At 37.1% G+C, this 14,347-nt stretch overlaps 3 protein-coding genes across 5 annotated transcripts; all 3 read right to left on the bottom strand.

The window, feature by feature from the left end:
* Positions 1 to 6,414: 6,414 nt before the first annotated feature.
* On the bottom strand, positions 6,415 to 7,163 carry LOC113739477 (kunitz trypsin inhibitor 5-like). The gene has a single exon (XM_027266696.2). The coding sequence runs from the start codon at positions 7,125 to 7,127 to the stop codon at positions 6,483 to 6,485; it is 645 nt and encodes a 214-aa protein (XP_027122497.1). The 5' UTR covers positions 7,128 to 7,163; the 3' UTR covers positions 6,415 to 6,482.
* Positions 7,164 to 8,398: 1,235 nt separating this feature from the next.
* LOC113738859 (kunitz trypsin inhibitor 5-like) lies at positions 8,399 to 9,320 on the bottom strand. Its single transcript, XM_027266137.2, has one exon. The coding sequence runs from the start codon at positions 9,257 to 9,259 to the stop codon at positions 8,636 to 8,638; it is 624 nt and encodes a 207-aa protein (XP_027121938.1). The 5' UTR covers positions 9,260 to 9,320; the 3' UTR covers positions 8,399 to 8,635.
* A 2,189-nt stretch (positions 9,321 to 11,509) lies between these two features.
* On the bottom strand, positions 11,510 to 13,822 carry LOC140005209 (uncharacterized). Of its 3 annotated transcripts, XM_072045791.1 has the most exons (4): positions 13,438 to 13,822; positions 12,598 to 12,726; positions 12,203 to 12,493; positions 11,510 to 12,060 (listed from the first exon to the last, which is right to left on the bottom strand). In XM_072045791.1, exons 3-4 carry the CDS (start codon positions 12,284 to 12,286, stop codon positions 11,782 to 11,784), a joined length of 363 nt encoding a protein of 120 aa, XP_071901892.1. In that variant the 5' UTR covers positions 12,287 to 12,493; positions 12,598 to 12,726; positions 13,438 to 13,822; the 3' UTR covers positions 11,510 to 11,781. The 3 variants fall into 3 exon arrangements, with proteins under 3 accessions (XP_071901892.1, XP_071901891.1, XP_071901893.1); XM_072045790.1 differs by having other exon boundaries at positions 12,203 to 12,726; XM_072045792.1 differs by having other exon boundaries at positions 12,203 to 12,726; positions 13,634 to 13,822.
* Positions 13,823 to 14,347: the final 525 nt, after the last annotated feature.

Below are 14,347 nucleotides of genomic sequence, written 5' to 3'. Positions count from 1 at the left end.
CCCAAAGTATTGATAATTCCAAGCAACGCCAAGCAGTACCAGAAATCGAAAAGACCAAAATGGTAGTCAATTGGGCAAATAACTCCCAAGGCAAATAGAGGCAACCTACTTCAATAAGCAACGGAAATGGCACAGGAGCCTTCCAATGCATCAATTAAATGCAATAAACCCCAACCAAAGGCAGCTCAATAAACTCCAGGCAGAAAGTACCAAATGATACTCAATTGACACCAAAAACGATCCCAACAAAGCAGCAAGATCGAAGGATACTCAGTCACAGATGCTCAATCATATCGAAATAAGAAATTGTAAGCAAATTAGCACAACCAGTACCACTGGTGTATACACAGGAAAGGAGGGAACCACATGGCCAACCCAATGAATAAAAAGCACAACTGAAGCACCCCAAAGGCTAGAAAAGTACCATAACAACACCGCAAATTGAATGAATATGCACTGGGTCACCCATTCAGTCAAAATAAGATCAAGGGGCATGATACAGAAACTAACAAAGCAGAACTCAAGTGATACCAACAGGGACCCCAACAGAGCAAAGAATTCAACCAATTGGAGCAAGTGAAATTCAACAAATGTCACCAATTGGACATTTAATTACCCAATTCAACCGACCAAAATTAGCAATTGAGCCAAGCAACTGGCAATTCCAGCAACCACCGTTTAGAATTTGAGAAACAATTTAAGCACTAAAAGTCTAAAACCCAAGAATCAAGTAGGCAGTCAAGCATAAAGGACTATGAAATTTTAGTCAACACCACAACCAGTACCACTGGTGTACACACAGGGAGGATTTAAATCAAACAGCAGCAACTCAATAAATATCAGGAAATATCCCCACATATGGCAGCAATTAAACCCAATTCCGTCCACAATTTTACCCTAGAAATTTCCCAAAACAACACCTTCTTCTAATCATCAGAAACCCAAACACAAATTCCAGAAATTTATGCTAATCGGGGAAGAAATTACAATACCTCCACCTGTCAATTTTGACAGGTGATGACGTGCGGCAATGGAAGAGAACGGGAGATGCGCGCGGCTGCTTGTGGCTTTGGTGGAACGTGAGCTGAGGTGGCCGAGAGGGTGGTGAACTGGAGGAGGTTGCGTGGTGGTGCGCTGCTGGGCAGGAGGAGAAATGGTGGTTGTGGTCGTAGAGCCTGGGCAGAGTGGAGGAGAGCTAGGGGAGATTGGTGGCGCGTCTTGGCTGCGAGGGTGACCGCTGGTGTGGGCGATGGCAGTGTGGACGGCGAGTGAGGTGGGCGGCGCGAGTGGGCGGCGAGCAGAAGGGATTCGGACAACAGAGAGAGAGCAGGGGAGAAGGAAGAAAGAAAGAAGAAAGAAGAAAGAAAGAAAAAAAAAGAAAAAAATTTTTTTTTTTTTTTTGGAAAACTGAGCTACGGTGAAAAGGGAAGAAGAAAAAAAAATTCTTTTATTTTTTTTTAAATTGAGAAACCTAGCTACGGTTGAGAAAATTTTCTCTTCTTTTTTTCCCTTTTTTTTTTTTTGGATCCTTACCTTTCCCGCGAACGTGACGCGGGCACGTCAAGAGAGCAAGAGAGCTCCCAGAAGTTTCTGATCGTGAGCTTCCTGCACATCACCATGCGGGCGCGTCATGAGGGTAAGAGAGCTCCCAGAAGTTTCTGATCGTGAGCTTCATGCACGTCACCACGCGGGCGCGTCATGAGTGAAGGTCACCTAGAAATCAGCAAAAACGAAAATTAACACCCAAAATCGGTCAAATTCAAGGAAAACATATTTAAACTATGACACGAAACCAACAAACAACTAAAAGAAACAATTGGGTTGCCTCCCAATGAGCGCCTTTCTTTACTGTCTTTGGCTAGACATTATCACGTTTTGCTCATGGAGGATAAAATCGTGTGACTCGTTTTAATGCTTCATCCTCTATATAGTCCTGATAACCCTCGTAAATAGAATAATCCTTGAGCATACGAGTTACGAGCTTCCATGGACTAGTGAATGGCGCCAAACGAGTCGATGATAATTTGCATTCTCCATTCACTTCTCCCTCATTTGCATTTATTGGTTCAAGATATCTTGCCATCGCCACTCTTAATTTATTCCTGTCATGAAATTCAAAATTGTCTGGTATAATAAAGTCAATTTCGTTAACAGGAATTGAAGAATAAGAGTCAGGAGAATATTGATGAAGGAGTGGAGAAGATGTCACCGTATTTGGAGATTGTTCACTGGATTCATTCACTTGAACGAGTTGATCTTGGAGTCTCATTTCTTGCACTTCAGCTTCCTTTTCAACTGCATCTTTAAATCCGTTTTCTTGAAACTCTTGCAGTTCCATGTCATTTTGCCGGACAATTGCACTCTCATCTTCCTCAAGATTGATATTGGTTTGTGCGGGCAATTCTTCCATTTGAGAAGCCAATCGATCTATCCTGGATGTCAATTGACGCATTTGATCCGCCAGGTCGCGAAGGCTCGCTTGTGTCTTCTGATAAAATCGATTTAGGCTCGCTTGTGTCTCCTGATGAAATCGATTTGAATTAGCAATTAGTAATCCCATCATTTCTTCAAGAGACATACCTGACACGGAGGATGATTGCTGAGACTCTTGCTGTTGAAAAATCATTGGCCCGGTCGCATAATTAAAATTGAAATTATCCCACCATCCTTGATCATACCCGTTTGAATAAGGGTCATACTGCGTTTGATATTGGGGTGAAAAATCTCCAAAAGTATCAATTGGAGCGCTTAGATTATCTTGAAATGCGGGGCATGTGTCAGTTGAATAACCTGAATCAAAATAAGTTCCACAATTTGCAACAGCCCATTGATCATTAGGAAAAACATGAGTCTCATAACCCCATTCAGGAACAAAGTCTAGTCTATCATCAAAATATGGAATGTTAGCAGCCATCAAAGAAAAATAAAATAAATTAAGAAAAAATAAAAACAAAATAAACTCAAAAAGAAACAAATTAATCTGGCACCAGTCCCCGGCAGCGGCGCCAAAAATTGACAGGTTGTCGAAGCCTGTGCAATAATAAAACCTGCTCAAACTAAAAGTAATTTCTGTAGATAGCAGTAAGCAGGGTCGAATCCACAGGGACTGGGAGTAATTGTTCCTTTCCAAATTCAAAGTGACAAAGGGGGTGTTTTTATCTCAGGGGTGACAATTTAAGCAATCCAACTAAAAGTAAAATAATAAAAATAAAATAGCCAAAATGAAATTAAATAACAATTTACTAAAATCAAAGGATCTAGCCAAGGAATAATTTCAGCAATGGTTCACCTAATTGATCATCGATAAGCAAAGGCAATTCCAATTATTTACTAATAAATAGGTTATAACTGCCAAACAAGCGATGACAGTCAACCCCTCCTTACTGTGTCGGTGATCAAGGTACGCCCGTTAATCACTGCTCTAATTGGAAAACAATCCTAGGTACGCCCGTAGAATTTAATTCCCCAATTGCCTTACGTATTAGAGGAGCCCTATTCTAACCAAATAACACACTACCAGGGTTATTTTAGATTAGCCCGCGTATTCCCCTGACACAAACCTAATCATGCCAGTTGTCACTATTTTAGAGCAATTAAACAATTACGGATTTAATGCCCTAATTGACAATAGATTATTGAATTAACTAATTATCCGGATCCAAGACAGTCAATTAATTAAACAATCATAAACACTGTAATCAGGGAATATGCAAATACCAATAAATAAGAGAAAAAAATAAAATTAAATCGATCTCACAAGTTTAGGCGAATCAAAGCTTCCGTTGCTCCTTGACTAGAAAAAGGGGTTTAGCTCATTATTGACGAGGGAAACCCATGCAAAATCGAAACAACAACTGCGGCCATTGCGTGGGCAAATTCAATTCGTCCCAATCGATACGAAAAGCAAACTACCAGAAGTGATAGTTAATTCCTAATTCTCCCTGACATGCGCAGGGAGCAGCCACAAAAGACGAAAGAAAAAAGTCAAAGAAAGCTAAAGGAACTCCATTGTTTTCCTTATCATCACCAACGAGAGAACTCCTACTAAAATGCTAAGAAAGGAAAAGTCAAAGCTACAAGAGAAAGGAAAAAGAACATAGCAGTCATGCTAGTCCTCTGCCATGCGTCTGCGTAAGAGAAAGGAGCCAAAAAGCACCCCAAGGGAAAAATCCGCCATTGCGGCTAGAAACTCTCCCCTTCTATTGCCTCCTCCTTTTCCCTTTTATTTCCGCGGCACTTCAGCAGAACCAAAAAAACCCTTCAGCCGTCCTTTGCTCGCGGAATTTACCAAAATAGGCGTAACATCTTCTTTTCCAAAAATACCCCTGGAACAAGCTCCATCACTTGGGTTCCTTTTCTGCTAAATTGGTACTTATTATCATATTTTTATTCTACTCCCTGAAATAAATGCCAAATACTAAAATTGAGTAGAATCCAGCAATTAATCCATATCAAGTCAGGTAATAGGGAAAATTAATAATAAAATAAATGAATAAATTGCAACCTATCAGGGTTTTTTGTTATATCCAAGTCTCAACCCGACTCGTCAACCCGTTTTGGACTTGATTGCCATCCCTAGTAAATTAATAGTAGTAATATAGTTTAAAGGGAATAAAAACCCTTATAATTATATCAAGAGGAAATTGTGTAGCATGTCAACATTATGAAGGATATAGGTCTTTTACTCTTGTAAGCTAAGCTGGAATAGTTAGGATTTCCAACCTACTTTTTTTAGCTTCAATTAATACTTCCTACTACATATTAATTTCTAAATAAGAAATGGCTGAATAGTACAAACATTTTCCCAAGATGTTATTTGACAAGAAAACCAGGTAAAAGTAACAAAATCATGCTTCAAAACCTCAAAAACTAAGCCACAAAGCATCAAATTGTGACAACATCTCTTCGGTGCATTTGCCGTTTTTCTGCATTCAATGATCAATCCATCATGCCGCCTTCTTGAATGCAACCTTGAAAGGATCATAATCATTCGTAGTTAAACTCTCTTGCCGTTCTGGAAAAGACTAAGGTGTTTGGATAGTAGATTACTCGTAGCCAATCGGAGTAAAAAGGTGTTTGAAAGGATGATCACTCGGAACCAAACAAGAGCCAATGCTTTACAATTCACTTATGAAGGATAACTGCCTTTTGAGACAAAAATTTCTTAGAAATCCTTCATTCTTAATAGGGATAATTTCAAAAACCTCCCCTGAGGTTTCTAACAATTTCACCGACCACTTCTAAAATTTGAAAAATTATACTAATCTTCCTTGAGATTTAAGATTTGGTAAAAAATCAGTCCATCTCTGAAAAAGAATAATTAAAAAATTACTTCCAAGAGAGAAATGAAAATTTTGTTCCACAAATGCCCCTTATGCACTCCAATCAAAATGTATTAGTAAAAATGATTATCAATTGCAAACAATTATCAGTCAAGGTGTATTGCAGTTACGATGGTCTCGAAATTTTCATGATTTTCAACTAAGATTATAACTTTTAAATATTAAATTGAAAATAGTAGAGATTGTTTAACTGATTTAGGGTTTGCCTTTTGTGATTTTGCACAGAATAGAATTCTAATTTTGCCTTTCTTTTACCTATTTTCTCAACCACTTTAGTTTTTAAACCAAGGGAAAAAAATCCTTAAGAACATACTTATTTTTCTATTTCTTTCCTATGTGCTTCTTTTGTTTTGCCCGAGTCTTTCTTGTATACGATTGAAATACGGTCATGTCAAATCCTGTCAATCACAAAATGGAACCAATTGGTATAGCAAATTCACACCATTTTATATCTTCCACAATACTATTTATGTTGTTAGCAGATAATTCTGTTAATTAGTTTATTTGTGCCACAATTACTCAATTCTTAGATTTTAGTTTCTAATCTCAGATAATGTGCTGGGGTACATGAGTAATTTCACGCTAAGTGATGTCAGCACTGCCAAGGGAGACCAGTGTAAATTTCTATACCTCAAGGGAGGTTAGCGAAATTGTTGGAAACCTAAGGGGAGGTTTCTGAAATTATCCCTTCTTAATTCCACACAGTCAACCTTATGAAGAATAAAGAATGGGCCCATGAGGCCAAAACCCGTTGGAATATGATCGTCATTTTTTAACTGTTGTACGCCGCAATGGAATAGTTACTGGATTTCCTACCAACCTATTTTTTTTTTTTTTTTTTTTTTTTTGCTTCAATACTTCCCACTATATATTTAATTTCTAAAAGGCACCCAAGTAATACAAAATTTTCGGCTGCAAAATGTATGTTCCAATTAATTGAGTGCCACTTTCGGCTAAATATAAACTTTAATGGCCAAAATAAAAAATTCTAAATAGTTTAGTGATAATTTTGAACATTTTCTGTAGTTACAATTATTGCCTTATTATGAACATACGAAACAAGAAAGAGCAAGCAACTTCAGATAGTTTACTTGCATATTTTATACATCAACCAAAGCAATTGAATGCAAAATCGCATCTTTATGCCTTCTTGAATACGACCCTGAGTGGATAATCAGTCGTGAGATGCAAACGTCTTTTGCCATTCTGGAACTCTATGCCAACATCTTTGCAAATAACTTTACAATAGCTGCATACCGCGGGACAATAGACGAGCTTGTATTCCTGATAGCCAAATTTTTCAATCTTGAACCAACTGCTTAAAGTCTTAGGACCAGGATTTCCAACAACTCCACCGATGTTGACAAAGCTGTCACCAGATGGATAAACATAATTATCAATGCTCCAAACTGGAGATTGGCCACAGGTTTCTGGATAAGCAAATTTGATGTTTAAATCTGTGGAGACTCGAACCACACCTTTTTTCGGGTTCACAGGCAAAAATGCCAAGGGGATGCCATTTTTTTGCTCAGACGTTTCTTGAAACACAGCCGCTGGGCAAGTGTTCTTGCCAATGCCGGATAGTGTAAGACCTCCGCCTCTGAATTTGTCAAAGACATTGGCTGCTGGTAATATGTAGTAGTGGCGGTCAGTTCGCAGCATCTTTCCAGCTACATCGCGCACTGGCTCGGGTGCTTCAGCAGCTGAAGTAAAGGAGGAGTTTGTGGAAACGGAAATGGAAAAGACAAGGAATGAAAGGATAAAGAGTAGTGATGCCTTCATCATTAGTAGCACTTCTTAGCTTATCACTTAACAAGTAATGATTTGAGTGTTTGATGATGTAGAAAATGGCTCCTACCTTCTGCTTATATAGCTACTGCCTGTTCAAAAAAAATTCAGGTTGCATGTACTGTATCTACGACAATGGAGCTGTGGGCTGCCTGAAACTGATTTTCCGAACACAGTTTCTTCCATTCCAGTTTTGATTGGACGCAATTTATCTCGTTTTATTGCTTTAAGCTAATGAATTCTGTCCAATTTGTCAAAGAAACAGGTAGATTCGAAACAATGCAAAGCTACGGGCGGGCTTTAACTGCTGTTTTAACTTCTTCAGGATCATTTTTTATACTTCTTCAGGTCAGCCACAAGTACGTACTCAGGATTAACATCTTCGCTGGCCTAAAGTCAATTGGAGTAATATTCTTGTGTAATTATTTAAGTAATAATATGCAAATCTATCTTTTAAACTGGTCCAAATCTTAGTACTTCAGCCAATAGTACTGTGGAACGCGTCCCAAGGAGCTGCATTTAGTCAAAGAAGTTGGTCCTTGGTGCATGTTTTTCGGCTTCACAACTTACTGCTTTACTCTTTCTTTCTTTCTTTTTCTTTTTTTTTTTTTTGGGGAACCCCCGGTAGTTTTTTTGTTTGTTTGGATTGGGGGGGGGGGGGGCGTGGAGGTCCTTGGTGTGGGTTGGAATTGCTTCATTATTGTTTTTGAAGTAATTTTAAACTAAATTTGACCACTACATATTTTAGTGTTTGATGTTTAATTTCTCAATCTCTCTCAACGGTTTGTGCTGCAGGCTAACTTCATCTCTTATTCCTGATTCTAAAATGGAATCAAAAAATTAGATTTTACAAAAAAAGAAAAAAACAATGGGGGATACATTTATTAATATTAATATTAATAGAATTATCTTTCTATTTATTAATATTAATAGAATTATCAAGAAGAAAGAGATTAATACATTTGATTGTTTTCTTGATACTAAAAAGGTGAAGAGCTATTCCAAAATTTTTATTATTTTTATTATACAAAGAGGGGGATATTTTCTTTTAAAATTTTTTAACTTAATAAGTTGGTTAAATGGTGGGATAAATTGCCTAAAAAATAATTCTATGGAGTAAGTTGATAATAAGACTATAGTTTACGGGGATAAAGTGATAATAACTTTATGGGTTAAACATGTCTTTTCACTTTAATTAACAAACTCCGTTAAATTTGACCGTTAATTTTGGAGGTAAAATGACTAAAAAATAACGTTAAAAGAAGAAATTGATAATGACTCATAATGTTAAAGGGATAAAGTGATAGTAACCCTAAGAGTTACCATGCAGAGATATGCGATATGTAACACTAACACATATGCTACGAAACTAGTACTTAAGAAAAAAGCACTTAGAATTCTTCCTTATTACATGGTTTTCCCCCATTTTCCAGGGAGATTTCCTTATTACCAGCAATACAGAGAATACATCCAAGAAAATCAACTGATCTCGAATCTCATGATTTTCAAGCCAGCTTGAATACTACCCTGAGTGGATAATCGATCAGAAACAAACGTCTTTCCCCATTCTGGTACAATATGCCAACATCTTTGCAAATAACATCACAATAGCTGCAGACTGTGGGACAATAAACAAGCTTGTAGTCATAGCCAAATTTTTGAATTTTGAACCAGCTGCCTAAAGTCGCAGGACCAGGATTTCCAACAACTCCACCGATGGATACAAAACTATCAGCCGATGGATCAAGATAATTATCAACCCTCCAAACTGGAGATTCGCCACAGGTTTCTGGATAAGCAAATTCGATGTTTAAATCTGTCGAGATACGAACAACACCATTTCTCGGTTTCACAGGCGAAAATGTCACAGGGATGCCATTTCTTTGCGCAGACAATTCTTGAAACACACCTACTGGGCAAGTGTCATTGCCAATGCTCGATAATGTAAGCCCTCCACCTCCGAACCTACCGCGGACATTGGCGGGTAATATGTAGTAGTAGAGGTCAGTTCGAAGCACATTTCCAGCAACATCGAGCACCGGCTCGGGTTCAGCAGCTGAAGCGAAGGAGGAGACTGTGGAAATGAAAAATGGAAGGAATGAAATCAAGAAGAGTAGAGATATCTTCATTGCTAGTACTTCTTAGCTTATCAATCAACCAAGAAAAGATTGCAGTGTTTGAGGATGTGGAAAATGGCTACAATCTTCTGCTTAAATAGCTGATGCCAGTCCAAATGGGTTAAGTATGTCATGTACCATAAAAACACTGGAGGGTGTGGGCTGCCTGAAATTGATTTTCCGAATACATTTGTTACATTTCCATTTTCATTGGATAGATTTTGACTGATTTTATCGCTCTGAACTGATTAATTCTATCAAGTTTGTATAAACAAAGAGGTAGATTCAAAACCAATTAAAAGCTACGGCCGGGCTTTAGCCACCGTTTGAACTTGATCAGGGATGGATTGCAGTCTTTTAGGTCAGCCAGCACTCAAGAGTAAGATCTTCATTGCCTAAATGTCGCAGTAATATTACTGTGAACAAGAAGTATGCCAATTTATCTTTTAAGCCGGTCCATATCTTAGTACTTCGGCCAATTGTAACATGTGGAGTGCGTTTGCATCAAGTCAAAGAAATTGATCCTTGGTGCACTTCGTTTTCGGCTTCAAAAGTCATAACCTTTTTGCCAGTGCGGTTGGAACCACTTCATGTTGTATTTTTTAGTGATGTAAATAATGCAAAAACTGGTCTACTAAACGAAATAAACACGTGTTCAAATTAAAAACATAAATTTTAGAATTTAATCTTCGAAACGAAAAGAATGTCATTTCTCAATCTCTATTTTTGTTGTGACGATGCCTGCAAACTATAGGGCATTAAACAAGCTTACATCAAAGCAATGTTATTAAACTCGGATTAGATAGCGACTCAGCTAAATTATTGGGTCAGGGATTAACTGCTCAGATCGGTCGAATCTTTCTCAACAAAATTTGCTAACGTTAGCATGATGCCATAATTATTTTTTATTTTATAAGTTTCAGAAATATTGAAATTAAGCTTTTGGTTATATTCTGTTAATCATACAAAATGTGCCAAAAAAATTAGACTTGCAATCAAATATAGACCTAATAATTATGTATAAAAATGTAAATTCATGGCTAAAATATGTCCATTCTCCAAAACTACTTGAAAAACTAAATTAATGCAAACTGGAATCACTGATACTAAGCTGATAAGATGATAGGGATGAAAACATATTGATTTTGAGATCATTCATGAAAGTGAGTGATTTTGATATTTTTCACTAATTGGATGGCGTTTTCTTATTCCTCTTAATAAATAAAAGTGTTAAAATTCAGGTAAATCAAATTATGTTTGGAAAAAAAAAAGAAAGAAAAATTTAAGAAACAGATCAATCAGTCAAATTGGGCCATTACTTTAACCGATTTTTGACAATTTTGACTGATTTTTTATCAAAACGGTTTTGTACTACAAATCAGTTCAAAAAGAGGGCCGGTTTACCGTCAGACCAATCATACTAGTCAGTCCAGTCTGAATTTAACAAAGCTGGATCAAAGCCCAAAATCTTGTCAATCTTCAGCCAACTTCTGTAATAAATATGATTTGGGTCCGTCAATGTGATATGGTATTGGACCTGGTTTCCCTTCTACCCTTGCTACCTATTTTAGGAATAGTGTCGACAGCTGAAGAATCAAAAGGATCAATATGGACAAACGTTACAAGTTTTGGTGAGAACATAATTATTGTTTAGGTCTATTGAGGTCCGAATTGCACATTTCTTGTAGTTCACTAAAGTAGAGTTGTAAACGAATCGATTCAAGTCGAATTTTAGTTTAATCAAATCAAGTCTCGATTCAATTTTATCAAGTTTGAGCTCAGCAAACTCTCAGGGTACGTTTGGTTCTACAGAATTAGAATTGAATTAGAATTGAAATTCTATAGAATTGGAATTCTATGAATTAGAATTCCAAGTCATTTCAATTCTTTCGTTTGGGAAATGCATAGAATTGATACGGAATTTATTTGAAATTCCAAATTCTTTGTTTGTATGAGAGAAGAATTCATTAGGAATTAGAATTGTTTTCATGAAACATTTGCTTACATAAAATTTTTCTTTTTTTTTCTTTTTTATATAATAATTTCTTTTTTTTCTTACATTTAGCTATTTTTTACTAAAGATTTAAAAGAAAGAACCAATTTGTGCCTTTAATAATTTATTTTTTCCCACTCTCATATCATATTGACTGCCTTCTTTTGTTCAAGTATGGTATACATATTGGCATCCAACCAAAACTGGACCTCACCCCCTTCAAAGTAAATCCCCAATGACACTAACATATTTCTTAAAACATGGTAGAATACTAGACAGTGAATTAGTCACTAATTAACTCAAATAGTACGTTTCTAAAACAATTTAATTAACATTCTCAACAAATAAATTCAGTTTACTATTCGAATTCTGAATCTAACAGTTGATGGTGGAAAAGGGTGTGGAGAAAGGTGGAAGGACCAAAAAGAAAAAAAAATCTAACATGCTTGAGTTATACTGGACACTATTACTACTTCAGAATCATGTTACAAGTCGTGGAGAAGAAACAGGTACAGACAGACGATATTGAAGCACCAAATACTCAGGTCTGACTAAGGAGAACATCTTTGTAAGGAGTTGCAGGAACAATAGCAATCTTCCCTTCCTCCGCAGGCCCTTCCCTCCTCCTAGAGGACTCCTCCAAGATGAACGGCACCTGGCCTTCTCTCAAGTCAAGCAGTCGCTCTTGTGCTCCACCTCGCAGTTTCTCCAACTGTAATCCATCACCTTGCTGCATCTTGAACACTTTTACAAGATTTGCTAGGCCCCTAGCGAAGAATAACAGGCTCCCAAATATGCCAATCCATATCCACGTCAAACCCTGCGAACCAATACGTGAAATATAGAGATCAACTTCCCGAATAGAAGCAAAGCTGGAAGATCAGTCAAAGTTTCAAGCATGGGTACTGCTCTTGTCTCTGGCTCAGGATTTTGTGCTCAGCCCCACAAAGAATTTGACTTACCAATAATTTCATACCGTGATGGATATGCCCTGTCTGCTCTCTGCTGTTAAGGATTGCTCCTACCAGAAACAACAAGCTTCCCATCAAGAATGGAATCTGGATGCTCTCTTGCAAGATCTGAACATGCCCACCAGCTCTCTCATAGATCTGAACATACCCACCAACTCGAGCATTCCATACATCCTCATTACGAACATCAATTCTACCTCTAGAGTAGTCTCATATTATCGTAGACCCAGAGTTACAGGACTGGAGCAGTGGGTATAAGATGTCATAGTGTTTCTCCCATGTCTTCAAACGAGATATAATATTAGTCTTTGTCATAGATATATTGAGTTTATCGAATAAAGCATTCATTACTGCGGTGTAGGCTACTGTTTTCCATGCACATTTACCATCCAATTTGTTTCCTTGGTTTATTTGGTCAATAAAACAGGTGCCCATTACACGATCCATTTCAGGAGTCCAAGTGAAATACCCTTTGCCTTTCCCTTTTGACTGAGATGTTGCTTCAGATGCCATATCTAAGGCAAATATATGCACCAGAAAAACATCACAATGTCATGTTTTTAAGAATAGATTCAACAGCCACTGCATTATAGAACTAAAAGCGGGAGGCAAATATGCACCAGAAAAATCATATGATGGAGAACAAGTTTCCGTAAATCATATGAGACATTAATCTTATCTAGATGATGGAGAAATAATATACATTGCAGAATATTGATAATTTACTAGAACACTGCTTGCACAAAATACAGGATATGAAGCAGACATGAACCACAACAAAGCTAAATATCTCATCTTTCAGTGTAGAATCAAAATGCAGTATCAATTTGTGGTTCCACAATGCAAAAACTTCTAATAGATCTCAAAAAACCATTTTAAGGAAGACATACGAGATTACCCCTTTCATCTTCATCACCAATATGATTTTAAACTAACATTATATATTCCAAACTAGCTATTAATTCAAAAGACCAAATTAGCTATTGGAAAAATCTCAAACAAAAACCTGGTTGCTACTGTATCAAAAACAAAAAAGATTTTGCTTGGTTACGTTAAATCTAGAAGAACAGGGCAACAGAGTGCTACCTTTTTTTCTATCCTCATCCAAATGTTGAATTAGAAGCAAAAAAACAGTAGCAAATTTATAACATTAATGGCAAACATTATCAGAGGAACAACCAAAAAAAATCAATCTTTGATTGGCAAAAATTTAAAAATGAATATACCATCATAAACCCTAAATTTGTCGAGAATTGAGAATTGAAGGAGCGGAAGGAGAGTGAGGACGATAGGACGCGACGGTGGTGGTGGTGACGGCAATGGAAGCGGCGGCAAAGGTAAAAGCAGGAGGCACAATTCAAGATTAATAGGAAACGAAAGAAAGGAAACCAAAATATAACTCAATCTGTAAATTTCACCCACTCGATGTTGCGGCAGAGGGAGGAAAAGAGGGAGGAAAGGCTTGTAGGGGTTACGGCAGAGGTGCTGGGACAAGGAGAAGGCGCGGCGGCAGCAACGACAGAGAACGCTGGAGCATATGGCGATTTGCTAATGAAGACAGAGGAAGAAGCTAGCTTTGTTTCCTTAATCTAGCTTTATAGTTGACCCGTTTTTTAGTTTTTACCCATTTAAAGTCCGCGTGTTGACCCAACGAGAATCTGGCTGTGGAATTAGAATTGGAATTTAAAATTGAACTCGAGATCAATCTCAAATTCAAATCGAATAGCATTCGAACTCGAGTCTACTCGAGCTTTCAAAAATAAAATATAATTATTTTATTTTTTAAAAAATAAATAACATGGAAATTTTTCCTTTAATAAATAATAAAATATTAGTGATATATATGTAATTTTACTAATTAAATAAAAAATAACATATATACATATATAAAATATCAAGCGGCTCGTGATCTAACAAGCTCAATTTTTCTAAACTCGAGCTCGAACTCGAATGCAATTCGAATTCAATGTTATTTGAGCTTGAATCGAGTTTTGATCGAACTGAATTATGAGCATGAGCGAGTGCCTTGACTCATTTGCAACTCTACCTAGAGAAATTGCCGCTGGGAGAGTTGGTTGGCTCACCCGTTGAGTCTTGGATAACCTCGAGTCCCTTATCCGTTTGGATTAGCTGTTT

Source organism: Coffea arabica, chromosome 4c, assembly GCF_036785885.1.
Source record: "Coffea arabica cultivar ET-39 chromosome 4c, Coffea Arabica ET-39 HiFi, whole genome shotgun sequence".
Classification (NCBI taxonomy): domain Eukaryota; kingdom Viridiplantae; phylum Streptophyta; class Magnoliopsida; order Gentianales; family Rubiaceae; genus Coffea; species Coffea arabica.
The sequence above is the reverse complement of the archived record's forward strand: the minus strand, read 5'-3'. Positions and strand labels throughout refer to the sequence as shown.